The 18,822-nt window shown below is 39.4% G+C and overlaps 3 protein-coding genes across 4 annotated transcripts; 1 reads left to right on the top strand and 2 right to left on the bottom strand.

Annotated features, from left to right (window-relative positions):
• The first annotated feature begins 4,191 nt into the window (after positions 1-4,191).
• On the top strand, positions 4,192-8,987 carry LOC115631097 (Krueppel-like factor 10). Its single transcript, XM_030527749.1, has 2 exons — positions 4,192-4,528; positions 6,750-8,987. The coding sequence occupies exons 1-2, from the start codon at positions 4,463-4,465 to the stop codon at positions 8,097-8,099; spliced, it is 1,416 nt and encodes a 471-aa protein (XP_030383609.1). The 5' UTR covers positions 4,192-4,462; the 3' UTR covers positions 8,100-8,987.
• Positions 8,964-13,525, bottom strand: LOC115631096 (mediator of RNA polymerase II transcription subunit 15). The gene is made up of 5 exons (XM_030527748.1): positions 13,473-13,525; positions 12,624-13,413; positions 11,784-12,561; positions 10,371-10,516; positions 8,964-10,306 (listed from the first exon to the last, which is right to left on the bottom strand). The coding sequence occupies exons 1-5, from the start codon at positions 13,523-13,525 to the stop codon at positions 9,737-9,739; spliced, it is 2,337 nt and encodes a 778-aa protein (XP_030383608.1). The 3' UTR covers positions 8,964-9,736.
• A 1,187-nt stretch (positions 13,526-14,712) lies between these two features.
• LOC115631912 lies at positions 14,713-16,017 on the bottom strand. 2 transcript variants are annotated; one of them, XM_030528764.1, is made up of 3 exons: positions 15,876-16,017; positions 15,607-15,789; positions 14,713-14,773 (listed from the first exon to the last, which is right to left on the bottom strand). In XM_030528764.1, exons 1-3 carry the CDS (start codon positions 15,926-15,928, stop codon positions 14,770-14,772), a joined length of 240 nt encoding a protein of 79 aa, XP_030384624.1. In that variant the 5' UTR covers positions 15,929-16,017; the 3' UTR covers positions 14,713-14,769. The 2 variants fall into 2 exon arrangements, with proteins under 2 accessions (XP_030384624.1, XP_030384623.1); XM_030528763.1 differs by lacking the exon at positions 14,713-14,773 and adding an exon at positions 15,273-15,543.
• Between the last annotated feature and the right edge of the window lie 2,805 nt (positions 16,018-18,822).

Genomic DNA, 18,822 nt, shown 5'->3' with positions numbered 1-18,822 from the left:
CAAGCACGCATGCACACATACTTACATACATACATATGTACATGTATATATGTATGTCCATAAAAAGAGGATTTCTTTTGTTATTGGTCATACATACTGCTCTCGGCTCATTAATAAGCAATTTTTGGTTCGAAATGAAACGAAACGAAATGAAAAATGTAGCTTGCGATGAGGCCTTGAACCAAGGCCTGGCCAAGGCAATGGGGCAACGTCATAGCCAACGGTTCCACTTGACCTTTTACCACAAAACTCGAGAGCGCGCTGCATACAGTAAGCAACAAAAATAGAAGCAGGCAACAGCGCCCACGGAGCAACAGGAGCGCACGTGACGTCACAACAACTGAGCGAGCGAGCGAGCGAGCGAGCCTGCCCACCCACGTAGCGGCTACGTAATGTGAAATTGCGTCAATCGCTGCTCCTTCGCTCACCAAAAGTACTCATTCGCGCACTTGCTCGCTCTCTCTTACTCACTCACTCACTCACACACACACATACTCTCTCTTTTTTGCCCACTCACAGCAATGCGGCCTACGTCAATTTCAAAAATGCTCAGCTGCGTAGGCCGTGGTCGATGCCTTAAAAGCACGTGGCCTGCAGGCACAGGCAAAGTTCAAACCCCCACATTGTGCGTAGGCCATTCATATGGAAGATATGGAGCGTACGCATATCCCCCTGTCATTCAGAATGCGTGTCATGGCAAACCGGGTTCTATACCTGGCTGTCTACCTGCCTACCTTTGTAAGTGAACTTGAAATGAGAACGCGCGTGTGCTAGCAGGGAAGTTGAGCTAAAATTAGACAATTCATGATTAAAATAAAATATAATAAACTTCACAGTAAGCATTAGAGATGGTTCAAAATGTGGATAGTATCAAGAACAGGCGAGCTCATTGAAAAGTTTTCAAAAGCTAACAACCATTTCATGTTTATTAATAAGAACTTTTTTCTTCCAAGGCATATTCATTATACTATAACTGCAATTTTCTCACCAATAACGCAGTTTAAATGGCTATGACCCCTCAAAATACATATCTCCTTATACATCGAAATGGCTTCAAAGCAAAAATAGCAAATTTCAGTACCAATAACTATTGCTTCTTCTGCAATGACACCAAATATTTTCTTCGACTTTATGTAAACTCTTTAAATCTAAAAAAGAGTGATACGTTTTTTTTGGGTGTACAAATCATTTTTAGTCGATGCTTTAAAACAATTTGCCTTCAATAAATGTTTTTATCCACACGATTCTCATATGCAGTGCCTCGGTTTTCGCTCATCTCTAATACTACTCCAAGATACAGCTTTTTAATTTGTAGTTTAGAAAAGTAACACTGCGTATGTTTCAGGGGTGGGTTTAAGGAAACGCTCGGGGCATACAAAAAAATAAATGCCTTCTCGTTTAGATGACTGCATAGCTCTATAAACGCAAAACTCGCTTTGTGGGCGTGTTGTATGCAAAATGTGCAATCACACACACACACACGCGCATATAAGCATTATATTACTTGACTGCAATACAAAAAAAAAAACAGTAACAGCAAACATATTACCGACCATGACTACACTTTCAGTTCCGCACGTACTTACATACATACACGAAATTCCAATAACAAATAAAACAAGCTTCGTCATAAGCACCCACACAGAGGCAGATACAAACAAACGTATTCACGTACAAATACATGCATACATACATGTGTATAGTCTGTGGCGTTGCTACTGCTTCTTCTTCGTCGGCTTCGCCTACCCCACATCTGCGTCTGGGGGCTATTAACAACTGTTCACGTGAACACAGCGCCAGTATCATGAGGTCAACGCGTGAACACAACGTGATAATTCAGAAAAACAGACAGACACACATACAAACAAACTACAAGCAAAAATGTATATATTCACAGTATACTCTCGATAAAATTGAAAATCAAATTTTACAAATGTCAACATGCAACATCTTTTAAACTTAGCTGCTAAATTTCCACAATTTTTATTGCAGGGTTTCGAAATAGTCATGTTTACTCATCCTTATAAAGCAGTCAATTTTATAATTGTTTTATGATTCAATTGATAATAAACGCCACTGGGCCATCACATTTAGAAAGAAAGATCTATATCTGAAATGTTTCCTTTGTTACAAGACAGCTGGTTGGAATAAGTTCAGGAACAACCTCTAGGAAAGACATTTCATATCAACAGACTAATCTCCAATCAATTGTATTCAATCAAAATTTATCTACAAGCATACCCGTTATCATAAAAAATATAAAAACATAACTAACTGCCATTTCCTGTCCATCTGGCTCAACGATATTTTACTGTACACATGCTAGCTTGTGTGCATGGCGTACTAGTTTTGCGACGTTGTTGTTGTTGCGCAAGAGCGCCACTTTTATAATATTCACAGCTGTTTCAGCTCCAACACTGACGCTTGCTCACATTTTTCGCTTGATGCCTCTCGCTGACGCTCTTTCTCTCCCTCTCTGTCTGCCTCTCAGTGTTTGGCTTTCTGATGTTGGGCACGAGCCCCTTTTTGCTTTGAAAACTGTTATGACTGTTATGGCGAGCATTGCCAGCTCAAAAATGCAGTTCTTCTCAATTGTAATTAAATGTGACAATATTTCTACAATTTGCTTTGCTAAATATAGAAAATGTTAATGATTTTATAACAAGTGCATTCAATAGCTTATAGATCTGTTGTAGCTGTAGTTTTTAAATGGCAATGCTGCTAATGGAGAATCAACAGTTGACGCCAACACTCACACACACATACATACATACATATGAAAAAAAGCGCGCACAATTTCACCCATTAATGAATTCAAAAAAAGCTTGTCTGGTTTTTTTTAAAGTCTGCCAGACACCTTTAGATGTTAATGCCTTGCAAATATATGCAACAAGCTGAATTTGTTAGCCATCAAAACAGTATTTAATACGTCTGAGCGTCTGATGGTCAAATGCTTAGATTTTTTTGAAACGAAGCAAAAACGCTTAATCATAAACTTCCGTAGCAACAACTGCGTCAACGCTTGGCTTTAGGGTGTGTCTGTGTCTCTGCCTCTCTATGCGTGTGTTTGTTGGTGTGACTATGTGTGTGTTTGTGTATTTGAATGTTGACTACTTGGTTTTTGCCTTGCTCTGTACTAGAGATGGACATGGGCCGTATTTTCTTTTCTTTTTTTGAACGTGCTCGTGTTGATTCAAAAAGTCACGAAAACAGCTCGAAGAAAATATACCTAAAACGTTATGACTACATATGTACGTATGGATTTGAATCTTTCGTCCAATTCCATTCATTTGTGAATATATGAAAAAAGGATGTGATTTAGTTGGAAACAGTCATGCTAAATAGATGTGACGATATTAGTGAGTTTTTAAATGTCAATGTTAAAAATAGTAATATCTTACTTTTAAGCAGATTTAGCATAAAGAACTATTAAGAATACATTTTTCTGAAAAAATATTTTACTTATATAAAATTGCTTAATTCATTGATGTGACTTGGACTATATTATTTGTGTTAGGCGTATTAGGCGAGCTATGAACAATTTCGTTTACTGATCGTACCGGGTCAAGAGAAGCCGGCCCATGCCCATCTCTATTCTGTGCACGCTTCATATGCATGACATGGACTGACTGACTGGTATAGGTTTGCTATGAATAGCCCAGCCCCATGGAATTGAATGTTGACGCTTCTCCCCTGCAGTCATGCAACAGCAACAAATGCTAACGCTGATGACGTTTATTCTCTATCTTGACCTTTCCGCCGGCCCACACACCAACCAACTCCAAAATGTCAAACGACCTTGTGCGTAAAATACGCACAGGCAAAAATAAATGTTGCATCCTACGCCGTCAGCCTGCAGATACATACGTACAGCTTTTTCCAATGTGGCAAAAGTGCCTCGATATGGGCCACTTCCCGAATTCCCCCCTCACTCCAATATGCTAGCTCCATTGACAATTTCTACCACAAATACAACGAAGAAGAAGACTGATGACGACTTACGCCCCCTGATGCGTCCCACTTACAAAAGCAAGTGATTACGTCGGCAGCCTGGGCTCCATGCCTTATTGCTCCCTCTCTCGCTCCGACTCAGTCTGTGTGTGTGCGACGTCAGCGTCGACGGTCGACGTCGCTGGTCTGCTGGCTGCTTGCAGCACAATTATTGTTCATTCGTCTGTTGAATTTCGAACGATACGGTTCGTTCACTCGGCTCCCAAAGCTGTTACCGCGAGCTAACAGAAGTTTAAAAAAATATAGCTTTTTGCTGTTAAACGGAACTACTAACAAAAAAAGCGCAGCCAAAGAAGACTTTAAAAACCTAGTGATAAACTGCAAAACTTCAAAAGAGACAAAAAAAAAGACATTGCCAAGTGCCAGTAAAAGTGGTACAAAAATATTATAACTGCAAGAGTGCAAAGTGCATAATTTTTTGGATTAAAACAGACGCCACACAATAACAAAAATGGATATAGCATTGCTGCCATCACCGCCAGCAACGCCGCCGTTGCGTGAAAATAAAATGGAAACGGTAAGTTCAGCACAAAAAAATAAAAATATTAGAAACTGAAAAAGCATCATCATCAACCGCAACCGTAAGTTAGTGACTCAAAATGACTGACTCATATAAGAGACAGGGAATCTTATCTTCTTTCTTAATTTTTAATATGACCTATAAAGTGCAGTGCAGTGCAAAAAATGCATCACACACTCAATACACACACCCACTTTACAGTTCCAATTCAAATATGCAGACACGCAGCAACTTAACCATTACACGCGTGCAGCGAGTGCAACGTAAAAGTTGACGAAAAAATAACAGACAAAAATTCCCGCACTTTTGGTGCCCCCTTCACCTTCCATCACGCACACACAAGCGATCACGACGACGCCTTCGCTTTTAACAAATCACGCAGTGGGGTAAAAAAATAGCATGGTATGCCAGAGGCAAGGCAAGTCATAAAGTAGCCCCATCGCGTTCCCACTTGCTATGTTTCTAAAAACAAAAGTCGTCTATCCCGCTCTCACCAACGTGCCCCAATGTGGCCCCAATGCTATCACGCAGTGGGCACGCGTTCACGTGAACACCGCATGCACAGCGAGTGATACACAACCACATACATACACACACACAAATAATACAACGAACAGACAGACAGACAGTCGAGCCAGGGCGAACATTGGACCTCAACGCCACACAGTGGACCTAAAGACATTGTTTTTTGGGCAAAATTAATAGTTTTAGGCGACGCCACATACATATGTATAGCTTTGGTGGTTTCTAATTTGTTACTTAAAATGAGTTGCTCTTAACATACAGAGGTTTTACTGACAGGAAATGCACAAGTTGAAACACTTAACATTTTGGAATCCACATGTATACTCTTATCTCAATCCGTCTTATCTCAATCCGTCTGTAAGAGATATACCATTTTTATTATATAAAACATTCAAACATGTTGACAAAACGTTATCACTGAAACATAATTATAATACTAAAACAAATGAACTTTGCTCAGTTTTCAAATTAAAAGACAATAAATTTTCCTAAAAAATTAAATCAACCATTAGCTTAAAACTAAAAAAAAAAACAATTGTAGTGTTTTAACAAAGAATTGATGTAGTTAGGCCCAATGTGCAGAGCGTTGTTTTGGTTGTTGTAGCTAGCTGGCTGACTGACTGACTGGTAAATGTGGGAATGCGCAGCAAGTGTGCGAGAGAAAAAACTTGTGTATGTGTGCGTGTGTATGTGAGTGCTAGAGAGAGCGTAGAAATATTGACGTAGGCAGCCTGAGAGCGCAACACATTTGTATTTGAGAGCAAACATTCACATACATACGTTCAACTGAAGGTGAGTCGCCAATTAGAGACACGGGAAGCGGCGAAAACAAACAGGGCCAAGCCCCAACCAGATAGTCGTCAGATAAACCCACAAGACCATATAAAATATGTCACATTTCTGTTGCTTATCTGACGATAGCATAAAAAAGAACAAATAAATAAACAGATAGCAACGTGCCGTGCCCATAAAGATTTAATTAACTGTACCTCAACATTTTTATGTATGAAATTCTACGATCGAATTTTTTAATCTATCAGAAAATACATTTTCTATTTAAAAAGAGATATTTAACAAACAGCACAATTCTACGTCATTATTTCGCTCAGTGTAAACCTCAAGGCTTCCGCTGCACTGGAACTCATTCACAATATATGTATATGTATATGCATGCATACATACATATATAGCGGTTATATTGGTGCGATGGCCTGATAATTTTCATTGCCTGCTTTTTGGCTCTTTGAAAACGAAAAATTTCAATGAACTCGCGCATTCAAAATTCAAGCGCTTAATTTATGGCCAACTGCTAAAAAAGGCTTAAATACAAATGTTCAAGTTCAAGAAACTGGCATAAAAAATATAAAATTCATAAAAATGTAAAACTTAATACAATATGAAAATGCGTCGTGCAATGACATTTTGCGATTGTTGGTGGTCGTGGTGCGGGCGTTATGGATGGGTTAAGGTTAAATGTGAACGGCCTTGCAGCGGTCGCTGATATGGGCAGCGCTGCTGGCGCCGCAGTCGATCGGTAATTAGCGAATTTTTACGGCAAAAGTTATTGTAGGTCAAAAGCGTTCACGAAAGAGTGAATGCCTGGACTCTGTAGGTGTTTCAAAGTCATTGAACTCACCAGATAGACAAGCTGACTAATCATTATTTCGTTTTGCTTCATCTTTGATTCTTACAGGTTGCTAAGGATGAACAACAAGTGAATGAAAACTTACTCAAGGCCAAGCTGAAATTGGTGGCTCAAAAGAATAATGGAATCATCACGCCGAATCCTTCCGACACAGAAGATGAGGCTGGCGATGTGGCGCCCAGCAAAAAGGCGCGTTTGGAGCAACCGGCGGTGACTTTAACGCCGCCACCAGAACATGTAGAGAAGGAGCAAGAGCACGAGCATGAGCAGGATCAAGTAGACGAAAAGGAACCGCAACGTGTCAGTGTTATTATGCGCGTCAACAGCTCTGGCGTCTGCTCCACACTGGATGAGAACAGCTCCAGCTGCAGCAGCTCCAACAGCAACATTGTCAGCAGCTATGACGATGACTATGCGGAGGCGAACGTTTGGCGCAATTTGAAATTTAAAATGAACCGCAAACGTGCCGCCGAGGTGGCGTTACCCGATTCCTCACAACAACACCAACAACAACAGCAGCAGCAGAAAGAGCAACAACAACAGCCAGCCGCTGCACCAACGGAGCACCAACAAATCCCCACCTGCTTCACACTACCCGCAACAGTTCAGCAACCCCAGCAGCAGCAGCAGCAACAGCAATACCAGCTACTATCTCCCAAAAACCTGTACATAGCCACGAACACAGCTGTGGCCCCACCCACACCGCTATTGTTGCTCAGCACAGTAGCAGCAGCCGCCTCTGCAGCCGCCTCTGCATGCGCCAACGCAACCACATCCTCTCCAGCCATCAGCATCTCTAGCAGTAAACGCAACACAACAGCCGCCCAAGCGGCCGCCACACGCAGTCGCATCTATGAGTGCAGTCATCCGGATTGTGGCAAAAACTACTTCAAATCCAGCCATCTGAAGGCACATCAGCGCGTTCATACCGGCGAACGTCCCTTCATCTGCAAGTGGGACAACTGCGATAAGCGTTTCTCCCGCTCCGACGAACTCTCACGCCATAAGCGCACCCACACCGGCGAAAAGAAATTCCAATGCTGTGTGTGCCAAAAGAAATTCATGCGCAGCGATCACCTCTCCAAACATGTGAAGCGCCACAACAAGGATAAGGCCAATGGCGTTAATCGGAATGTGAGTGCGGCGGCTCTCTGTGAGACGGCCAATCTGGCGGTAGCGGCTCACGGACTACCGACGTTACATCTGCGCGCCATTGCGCCCGCCACCACCACCAGCAACAACAATATCGTACAAATTGCGCCAGCAACAACATCTGCGGCCACACCTGCCGCCACATTGCAAGTCTACAGCGCCCAGGATCTGTTGAGATTACAACAGCAGGCCACAAACACCTTTGGCAACTTTAATGCCCTGCTGCAGGCACAAGCACAGCACTAAGCGGATGCCAATCTATGGAGATAGTATAATCAGTAGCACACCCCACCCCCTCCCCTCATACTCTCATATCCACCACATCGTAGTCCTTAGTAGTCACAAAAAGCAAGAAGAAAACACAAAAAGGAATCGCAAGGGAGCAAAATGTACCTATCTACATGTGTAGTATATATAGTGGACAGCTGGAGAACAATTGTGTTTTATGGTCCATTCACACCTGCCAACAAATTGTTGCCAATCAAAAATTGAAAACTTACACTAAAATTTTGGTGGAACTCGGTTGAACATCATCTTGAAATATCATTTTTAGACCTATGTATATCCTACCAGTTGGCAACAGTTTCTGGCAATTAGCTGCGTCAGCGTAAGATCACAAGTTATGTAGAATAATTTAAGTTTAAATTTATAATTAGTGGATCTATTATCTATTATTAGTTTTAGTAGTTCTAGTTTCAAACAACCTATGCGTATATCAATTTCAATTCAATAACTTTTTAGCCTTTAGTGTCTACGCTTTGATCTTCGCAAGCATGTTTTGCGATCTACTTGTATTATTATTATTCTTGCTTTTCATTCAAAAAACAAAACAAATTTAAGTTATGGCAGCAGCCGTACTTGCAAGATCTTTGTATGTGTAAATATTATATAGTGAAAATCTGTGATATTTAAGTTTTTCTTAACTATTTTCTAAATGCAATTTATTCTTGTGTACATTTTCCTACGCTAAACTTCTTACATATAAGTGCAAACAATTGTATTTATTGCTACAGATAAAGCGAAAAAAAATCAATTTGGAAAAAAACCTTGAAAAAAAGAAAGAAAAAAAAACAAATCTCAATGACTCTCAAGAAAAGATAAGCTAAGAAATATATTTTCCAAAATAATCTATAATTTTTGCGTTGTATTTTATTGGTTGGGTTTACAACAATTTTCAGATAACTATAACTATACACGATTGTTCGCCGTTAATTAATTTGTATTCCTCCAAACCCGACAAAATGCTGTGTGAATTGGGAATAACAGTTTAAATCTTGGAAACCTGGTATACCTGGATTGGGAGATTGCGTAATGGAATGACCGGGAACAAAGTAATTAACTTATTTTGTTGTTGATTGTTAATAATGTGATTCGAGAGATGATAAATTATATTGCTTGTATCTCTTATGTCTGAAGCAACGATAGAAAACTTTGAAATTTGCGTTGCCAATTGCTTAGATTAGTTGTTAAATAAATAATTTGTTTTAATTAAATGAAAATGTAACAGATTTCGGATGGTCTTAGTTCCTTTTGGGATGATTAAAGTATTAATTATAAAATACATTTCATGCTACTGAGATAATTAAACGCCAATAAGGCTGATAAAACATAAATAATCGTTATAAAAAATACACGTTTTGAAGTGAGATGTTATCGCATCAAAGGCATTCGTCACCACTTCCTTAATATTGTTATTGCAGGCAATTAAAAAACCTCACCACGCAGTAAATTTCAAATTTATGACACCATATCAGATCGGAAGAATAGTAACCTGAATTGGACAGATATTACAATTAGCATGCACATGCGAAAAGGGGAAGGATTTGGTATTGGGGACCAATAAACTGACATCCCAACTATAGAAGTCTATGTATAATATTTTCCTAAACACCTAGCAAAGTAGTTATCTCGCATATATTCTTAACCTTAGCCTGAGGCGAACATGCCTGACGCACTGCCATCTCCCAAGTGTCCAGAAGATGGGACAGCGAGTAGTTCTTGGGTAGCTTCGCCATGCGCGCCATAAGTGCCTCTTGTACCGTCTTCAAGAACGGAGTGGCCGAGTATTCCTGATCGGTGAGCGAACAATCTAGAGCTTGCCAAGGATATTCCTCGGGCACGCTTATACTGACGGGCGGCACGCTGGGCAATCGTTTGTCATCAAGGCAGCAGATGAGCTTAATGGCCTTGTTGCTGGTTTGAGCGGTGGTGTCCAATTTGACTTTGAATTTTTGATCCAAACGCGCGATTTCCCCTTGCAGGACATGTGGCACCTCCTGCTCAAAGGGGGAGCTCTTCTCCTCGATGCGTGGACGCTTTGGCGGCACCGGTGCACAAATGTCAGTGCCAAAAAGCAGCTCCAAGCAAGGACGAAATGTGCGATGCAGCGTGTGATTTGCTATAGGGCTTTGCAGAGTGGTGTTCAGGACCTCCAGCAATGCATTTGATGATTTCTGAGCAGAAAATAGAAGCTTAAATAAAAGCTGTATCTGAACCTATAGGTGCGCCAATACTTACGCCAAATTGCTGACCCGAATAGGAACTGAAGAGGTCCATTTTCTCTAAGGCCTTCTCGCACTTGAGCAGTGTGTCCAGCGGCACACGTTGTGAAGGATTACACAGGACCTCCAGTAATTTGCTCATTTTTGTCATTTTCTCAACATCTATAATTGAAAGAACGATATGAATATGATTAGTTTTATGGAAGATATCAGTTTTGCAACTCTACAAAACTCTACTAATTAATTATATTATCTCTATGTAATAATGTAATACAATATATTTATCACTTTGTTAATTCATTACATTATCTCTATATAATAAGGTAATACAATATATTTATCACTTTGTTAATTCATTAGCAATTTGTGGGCAACGTGTTATCAAGTTCGAGAAATATTCACGAATGCAAATTTGTTGAGGAAGTTTCTCGAATTAAATTCGAGTGCTGATATATCTGTCTGTTCGCTTATATGGCTTGAGAAGTTCTCCCAAACATAACTAATATAACGTTACACCTATAATTAATATAATTAAACCATTGCTTTATATGGGAAGGAACTTAGCATTTAAATTGGCATTAAATTGCACAAAGTTTCTTTGGCCAATAAATGATGTGTATGTCTCAAATTTAATAATTGAAAAAGGTTTTGAATAAAACGCTTAAAGTGGCTTTGGCTAAGGCTGTGTTAAATCGTAATAATTTGTTTATACAATTAATGTTATTAAATAAATATCGTATGCCATTAACGTAAAATATTGAATATATCGTGTGCTAAACATGATATAACTTGTCGCAGGTCCGAACTTTCAGAGATGAACGATTTAAAGGCTGAAAACATTTCATTTGTTATTTATTTCTATATGTAGATGTGAACGAAACTAAGTATGTTGTCATATTATCTCACCACTCGAAGGCCGTAAGTGATTATCATGAATGAGGATGAAAGATTAGATAGTACGGACACAGTAGGGCATGTACTTAACGACCCATGGCCATGGAAGTTACCAAAAAACCACGCATAGGGGTCAATATTAAACTCTTTTGAAAAGTTTTTGCAAATATTAATACCTTCTAGGTAATTCATAAATGGGTATTTTAGTAAATACAACAAAATCTTCTGTATGAATAGAAAATATTTGGCTGCAGCGGCAAATTTTAAGAGAATTTCAATCTTATTTTTGTTGCGCTTAGCTTTAGAACCTCATGGGAATTATTAACGACATTTTACACTTAACAACTTAAAAATAACCCTGAAAATTAGTCTAAACGAATTAATTGAGAGGTCGATCGAATTGAAAAAGTCTTACAGGAAACTTTTAAGAGAAAAATCGTATCTAAGCGTATTACCTTAATAATAAGAATAGAAATTATAATAATAACATTCGAATGAAAGCAAATAAGTTGTCACTCTTCGCTTTTCTACTTACTGGTGCCGTCGTTGCGTAACTTGACCAGCATCCGCTGCAGTGGCTCAATGTATTTGGTAAGCTGTTTGTATTTCTCGCGGTAAAGTGGCTCTTCCTGGGGATTGAAGGGACTGTTGCCAGTGACCTGTCCGGGTGTGTTAATCGATTGACCCGGCGATTGCTGATGCATGGCACGCTGTGGGTTCTGCATCATCATTTGTGGGCTGGATTGTGGCACCAGCGCTGGGCTTGGTATCATTTGTGATGTTGGCATTTGTGGGGTTTGTGGCTGCTGTGTGGGCGTCTGATTACCCACCATTTGTTGTTGTTGTTGCTGCTGCTGCTGTTGTTGTTGTTGTTGCATCTGCTGTTGTAACTGCAGTTGAGCGTCGGCCGGCGAAGGACTGGAGCGCATGAAGGTCTGCTGTTGCTGCTGACCGCCTCCAACGACACCACCAACGCCGCCAACGCCACCAACGCCACGATTGCCCGGAAACATTTGGCCGGCTTGACTCATAGCCATGTTGGGCTTTTGCTGCATATTTGGAGGCATGTTCACATTCAGCATAGGATTCATACCGCCTTGTTGCAGGGCATTGGGTGGCACACCCACTTGTTGCTGGCCCGCCGGACCACTTACGCCGACGCCAACGCCCACATTATGCTGTTGCATTGGACCGCCCTGTTGTTGTTGCATGTTTGGTGGCATGCCCTGCATACCTGGTGGCATACCATTGGGTCCCACATTCATGCCATTGCCCTGATTTAGCCGCACATTCATCATTGGGTTGATGCCCATCTATAAATTGGTAATTCGTGTTAAATTGAAATTAGTAAGAGTATTTATATTCGTCTACTCACCCCCATTTGATTTTGTTGCATGGACGGCATTTGCTGCACATTCATGGCATTCACATTAATCTGTCCGCTCTGCATCTGATTGGGCCCGGGACCGGCGTTTCCAGGCGTTGCGTTGTTACCACCACCGGCACCACTTGGCAAGCCAGCATTGGGCCCTCCAGGTCCTGTCATTTGATTGGGCATGCCGCCCATCTGCTGTGTGGCATTGCCCACAATCTGTCCCTGTGGCGCACCACCAGCGCCCATCAGCTGCATGCCCGCGCCGCCAGGTCCACCACAAGCGTTCATTTCCTGCACTTGCACCATCTGCTGGCCGCCACCCGCACCTATTGGCATTTGGCCACGTATGTTGGGCATCGGTTGCATTTGCTGACCTGGCCGTTGTTGGTTCAGCGTTTGCAGCAAGTTAGAGGCAGTGCCCTGGCCACCGGGACCAGCCATCTGATTCGGTCCCGGTCCTCCAGGCATGGACATCAGCTGTGAATTACGATTGCCCTGGTTGGCAAGATTTTGCAGAGCATTTAGGGGATTCTGCATCATGTTTTGCTGACCTATTTCAGCGTTCGGTGGTGCCGACTGTTGCTGCTGCTGTTGTTGTTGTTGCTGCTGTTGTTGTTGCTGCTGCTGTTGTTGTTGCTGCATAGACTTGCGCGATATGTCTTTGTAGTGCATAAAGAGTTTGGCCACCATGCCCAAGTACTCGTCCTTGGTGCGGGACTTGCGAAATATGTGATTCTCCATAACATTGGCACTTTTTGATGGATCGCCAGTTTGTGGCAAAACATCATTGCTAAAAAGAAACAAAAACAGTAAAAATGCGATCGTTGAATGCATATATCTTGCACTTACATTTTGGATATTACATTCTGACGAAACTTTTGGCTCTGCCACTCCTCCGTCATAATGATAATAGTTTAAACGACAGTCCGACGTGCAAAAAACCAAAGCGACAGCAACAATTTTCTATAGAGATGACACACTCTTGCTCCTGTTACTTTATCACCATTGTAGGAGTATCAGATCGAGTCACTGTTTAGTTAATTTGCAATCTTATTTAGTAGACAATAATAATTATATTATAACTAGCTTATAAATGTCAATATTTTTGTTACTATAATAACTACTTTTCTGCGACTCTGATATATAAATAACTATAGTTCACATCACTTATTTGTGTGCGTGGATGCGCCAAAGTTGCCACATCGGTATTCCTGGCAGTATGGCAGCACTAGAAATGTTTTAAGCAGAAAACCAAGCAATTATTTATTATATTGTCTTTTAATTCATAAGTCGACCGATATTTTCAAAGGTGCAAGTTTTATTTTTTTTTTATTAATAAATAATTTTTTAAAGCCAACAGTTTTATATCTGGTAATTTTACAGCATAAAATACTTTTTAATGGATTAACTTGATAATGTGTATGATTGTAAAAAAGCAAAAGAAATTTAATAAATAAATGTGTTAGTTTCAAATAAATTTTAGGGTAGACAAGCAATATACGCTGGTGTTTATTTATTAATCAACACTTTGTTAGTTTAATTACCAATATTAATCAAATCGTGGCTATTTAAAGCCGATTTCGTTGCAGACTGTTGTAGGGATAACAGTACTTTCTTAAGCAGACTCGAAGTCGTCAAAATCGTCATCCGAATATACATTTGTATGTATGTACTTGTATGTATATTTTTAAAGCAATTTCGTCAATCGTTTAATTTTTTGGGTGTGAAATAGCGTGTGGAATTATATGTCTCAGTTAGAAACAATACTGTTTGTTAATTGCAAATGGCTCCAATACATTTTTTTACATACATTTAAGTTCTTTCTTTAAAAACAAAGTCAATTTATACCCATTACTCTCTCAAATCAACTGTTGAACTGAAGAAATTCGGCCATAGCCGTCGAACTCATCGCGTTCTGTTCATCAACCGAGTCAGCAGAAGTTTTCAAAAAGCCAATCTGAGATATGAATGTTTGCGTGCACAGTTGCATTTAAAATATTAGATTTAAAACGAATTTAACTTTTCTGAGACTTTTTGTAGACCCAATAGACGATCTAAATATATTTTTATTCAAATGTTTACATTTACAGTTCATTTATGATTGCCAAAAGCCTATGTTGATGCTTCACTTTCTGAGTCATTGAATTTAGCTGGAATGATATTAAAAATATGGGCTTGTGAATTGTTACGAGTTAGTATACAGTGTTTGAATAAGAATTCAAAACAGAAAAAATATGTGTACGCATGTATGTATCTATTTCCTGTTTACCCAACAAAAACATACTTTCGGAGGCAATGTGGAGAGCGACATACCTTTATGACGATTCACTTTTTGGCCAGACAGACAGTGCAAATTGCTGACAGTTTAAGTTTAAGATACTGTTCGTTTTTGTAGGTATTTCACCTCACAAGTTTTCTTTCTGTACGATTCCTTTCTGCGCGTCCACATACCTTTTTGTGTAGACAATCACACACAAGTTCCAGATGAAAGCTTCCACCTCCTGACCTGTTCGATGCCTATTCAAATTTTATCTTCCTACTCACATTCGTCATTTCATTTGTAATTGCAACGCCATTACGTATGTATATTGATAAGTCATTGTGTTTTTAGATTAATAATGTGAAATAATGCAATTTCATAAGATGTTGTAAGTTCAAAGCTTTATTTATTTAAAAAAATATAAAAATGAATAGATTTCTCTAAAAGACTTTACTAGTTTTGCTTAACAATTATGAACACAGATTGCTTCCTTCAACCCACATACAATCAATGGTTCGAGATTATTGCTGTTGGGCAAAGTACATATAAACCTTTGATATCATGCTTAGGTATTCGTGTTTACTCCTAGCCTTGGAAAATATATAACTCTCCGTCAGGATGATATTTGTGAGTTCATTTTTAGGGGGAAGAACCGATTTTCTGATGAACGGAAAAACTATTGTATAAGATGTATAATTTTGTTTGTCGTTTCCGTATACTTACAGTTTGTCAACAACATTTTGGCGAAAGGTATGGCTTTGCCAGTCCTGCGATATATCCCTGTAGCATATGTTGCTGGCCACCAAATCAAAATACTCCTCTTTGGTTCTCGATCTTTCGTATATTTGGTTTTCTATTGCGCGGGCAAATTTTTCAGTCTCTTTGGCGTGAGGTAACATATCTTGGCTAGATTTTTGATAAGAAGATTTATTATTATTATTATATTATTGTTTTTTTTTTTTATTTTTATTATTATTGTTTTCTTGACTTACATTTTGACAGTTACTTTTCCACGTAGTTCTTGGCTAATTAACTCGCCCTTCATGTCAATTGGTACTTGTTAGCACTTTCGAGCAGTGATTACCAACCTTCGAATACGAAGTAATACTACGGCGAGAATGAATATGTGACTGAAACAACGTAGAAGCTATGACGAAATCGTAAACAATAAAAACAAAAACAATGTGATTCATGCATGATAACAAGCTTTTTGCATAGTGCTGTAAAGGAGCACGCGAGCGTAAAGTTGCCACACTATCAGAAAAAGATGGCATAGGCAGCTTTCTTCTGCGCGCTACCAGACAGGGAAAAGGTTTGAATACTTTGGCGCTACAATGGGGGTGAGTATGATTATAGTAAATAATTTATGTGTGTACTTTATTTTGTTGATTGGCTGGCATGTGAAATTTGAAAAATTTCTTTATAAATGTGAAATATGTTTGTGATTTAATTGGAATATCACTTAAAGTTGATTCATGATATGCGATAATATTTTAACATAATTAACATACATTTACATACCCTTTACTTTACATGAACAGGTGTATTGTAGCTAAGCCGAAGGCTTGGACAATAAAAGACGTTTTAGTCGTTCCTCTTCTTTTTATCTACACACATTATACAAATAATAATTTACATTTATTATTTGTAGTGAAACATGCAAACGTATTTTGGCTTTTAATAGGGTACATGCACTCATATGAATAAAAAGTAGTATTTATTTTAGACTGCTTTTGGGTTGTTGATTGGTCAAAAAGAGTATACACCTGTACATATGTACAACTGTATGTATATACAATACCAAAGGTGACTTACGCTTCTTTTAACACATCTAATTAAATCTGCATGACTAGTTCAATAACATTGAAGAATGGTCCCGTGCATATCGTCAACAAATAGACAAACAAGCTAGACGATATTTTTTAACGGTAACGTCAGAATGTATAACAATTCAATTTGCACCAAGATCCCACCTCCCCGCTTACAACAAACAAAACAACAAAAACCGAAACACAAACCACCTGTGTGACCGCTCTCTTTAATTCTCTCACTCCCGCCCTTTCTCTCATACGCTCTGTACTTTTACTGACTGGCGTTCGTTTTGGCGCGTGCAGCTCCACGTCTGAGCCAACGACTCATTTACTCTCACCGTGCTTTACCGTTGCTTCATTCGTGTTTCAACTGTCGACTTGTGCGCACGTAACGCACGGCGCGTGTGTTTATTTCTTTGCGTTGTTCGTTGTCGTTGTGTTGTTAACTTTATATTTACTACTACAACTACGTTCTCGTGTTTTATATACCCCACATACATAGCTAGTATATACATACATATATGCATATATTTTGTTCTTTACATTTCTTTACGCCGCGTCGCTTAGTATTTTCTCATTCGCTACGCTGCTGCGACGTCAACATCAACGCCGACACTGTCTTTTGCCCCAAAGAACCAACATCAACAGCAACAATAACGGCTAATAAAAAATACAAAATACATACGTTGTCAATGCCGGCTATAGTGTCTGTATGCATGTATGTACATCGGTCTATATGTGTATGTTCTGTGCATTTTGTTTTGTGCTGACGTTTAAATCATATCTAATTCGCGCAACAAAAAACAACACAATAGCAACAAAAATCAAATTAACGAAATATAACTGTGATTCTATGTCTTTGCTCTTTACAACACAAGTGCAAGTTTTATCAAAACGTCGACAACGCGTATACGACCCGTGTGCGTTACCTTGAGTGCTAAGGAAAATTTATGCCAAGTGGTACAAGAAGACGAAGAAGAAGAACGTTCGCGCCAATGTAAAATATCAGAAAGCCTACATACATACATATGTACCCCTGTGTGAGTGTGGCAGTACAAAAATGATAATTCAATGAAAAGGTACAACAAAAATTGCTTTACAATATCAGTGTCAAGCAAGAATGCAGGCGTATAAACAAACATATACTTGTACAACAGATATGTATTAAAAATATCAAAAGAGAGCACGCGTTTAATATAAATTACCACAATAACAACAACGTACTACAAAATTAGTTAAATAAAAAGCAAAAAAATAAACATAATCAAGCCAGAGAAGCAAATACAAAACAAACACAAGCCATACAAAATAAAAATTAATAAAGAAGAAGAAGCAGAAACAGCGTTTAAGTGAGCAGCGACAGCGGCAGCGACTGCAACAGCAGCTTCGGCAGAGCCCCAAAGCAGAGCCACAGCTGCGAAAATAGCAACAAAATGTTGAAAAACTGTTGAGGTTCGTATACGTGTTTAAATAACTTTGTATGGCTAGAGCTCGACGTTGTAAGTGCGAGAGTGACTGTGTATGTGTATCGGTGGGTGTGTATCTGTGTATGTGTGTGTGAATACGTGGTTTATTTGCTGCTTCAGTGCATATTAGAGCTTGAATATCTAGTTCACTTTGTGAAATAGTTCCCTATCCGAACTCTGTCTGCATCCGTCAAACGCAAATAAATTACAAAAAGAACAATTAAACAGCGTACATGTTTGACATGTTTTTTTATTTACAAATAGGCAACTTTTCCTGACAACAAAATTCTTTAAAAAATCTTCTCCATTCAATTCGAATAACGAATTTATTCTGCCAACCAATTCGTTCAGCGATCGAAATAATCTAATAGAGAAACTAAAGGAACCAAGCCCAAAGACATAGCGCAGTAGTTCCTTTTAAAGACCCGGGCATTGGAACTAGATCGAACCGGGCAGCCCCAACTCTAGTGCATATGACGCTGCCAAGCGAGAGAGCAACAAACTGACAGAACGGCAGACCATTTGACTAACTAACTGACAACTGACAGGCTGACTTAAATGGCGCTCTTTTAGTGCGTGAGTGAGAGTTTATGAGTGTGTCTGTGTGTGTGTGTGTGTGTGTAAGTGTGGCTTATGCTGTTTTAGTTTTGCTGCTGGTGGCT

The sequence above is a fragment of the Scaptodrosophila lebanonensis genome, unplaced genomic scaffold, assembly GCF_003285725.1.
Source record: "Scaptodrosophila lebanonensis strain 11010-0011.00,11010-0021.00 unplaced genomic scaffold, SlebRS2 tig00001412-arrow-pilon, whole genome shotgun sequence".
Classification (NCBI taxonomy): Eukaryota; Metazoa; Arthropoda; class Insecta; order Diptera; family Drosophilidae; genus Scaptodrosophila; species Scaptodrosophila lebanonensis.
The sequence above is the reverse complement of the archived record's forward strand: the minus strand, read 5'-3'. Positions and strand labels throughout refer to the sequence as shown.

Coding starts and splice junctions, on each gene's coding strand:
- LOC115631097 (XM_030527749.1), top strand. CDS start 4,463: ATGGATATAGCATTGCTGCCATCACCGCCAGCAACGCCGCCGTTGCGT. Junction 4,529..6,749: donor GTGAAAATAAAATGGAAACG/GTAAGTTCAGCA, acceptor TGATTCTTACAG/GTTGCTAAGGATGAACAACA.
- LOC115631912 (XM_030528763.1), bottom strand. CDS start 15,928: ATGAAGGGCGAGTTAATTAGCCAAGAACTACGTGGAAAAGTAACTGTC. Junction 15,790..15,875: donor GGAAAAGTAACTGTCAAAAT/GTAAGTCAAGAA, acceptor TCAAAAATCTAG/CCAAGATATGTTACCTCACG. Junction 15,544..15,606: donor CAAAATGTTGTTGACAAACT/GTAAGTATACGG, acceptor TCCGTTCATCAG/AAAATCGGTTCTTCCCCCTA.
- LOC115631096 (XM_030527748.1), bottom strand. CDS start 13,525: ATGACGGAGGAGTGGCAGAGCCAAAAGTTTCGTCAGAATGTAATATCC. Junction 12,562..12,623: donor TGCAACAAAATCAAATGGGG/GTGAGTAGACGA, acceptor ACCAATTTATAG/ATGGGCATCAACCCAATGAT. Junction 10,307..10,370: donor ATTCGGGTCAGCAATTTGGC/GTAAGTATTGGC, acceptor TTTTCTGCTCAG/AAATCATCAAATGCATTGCT.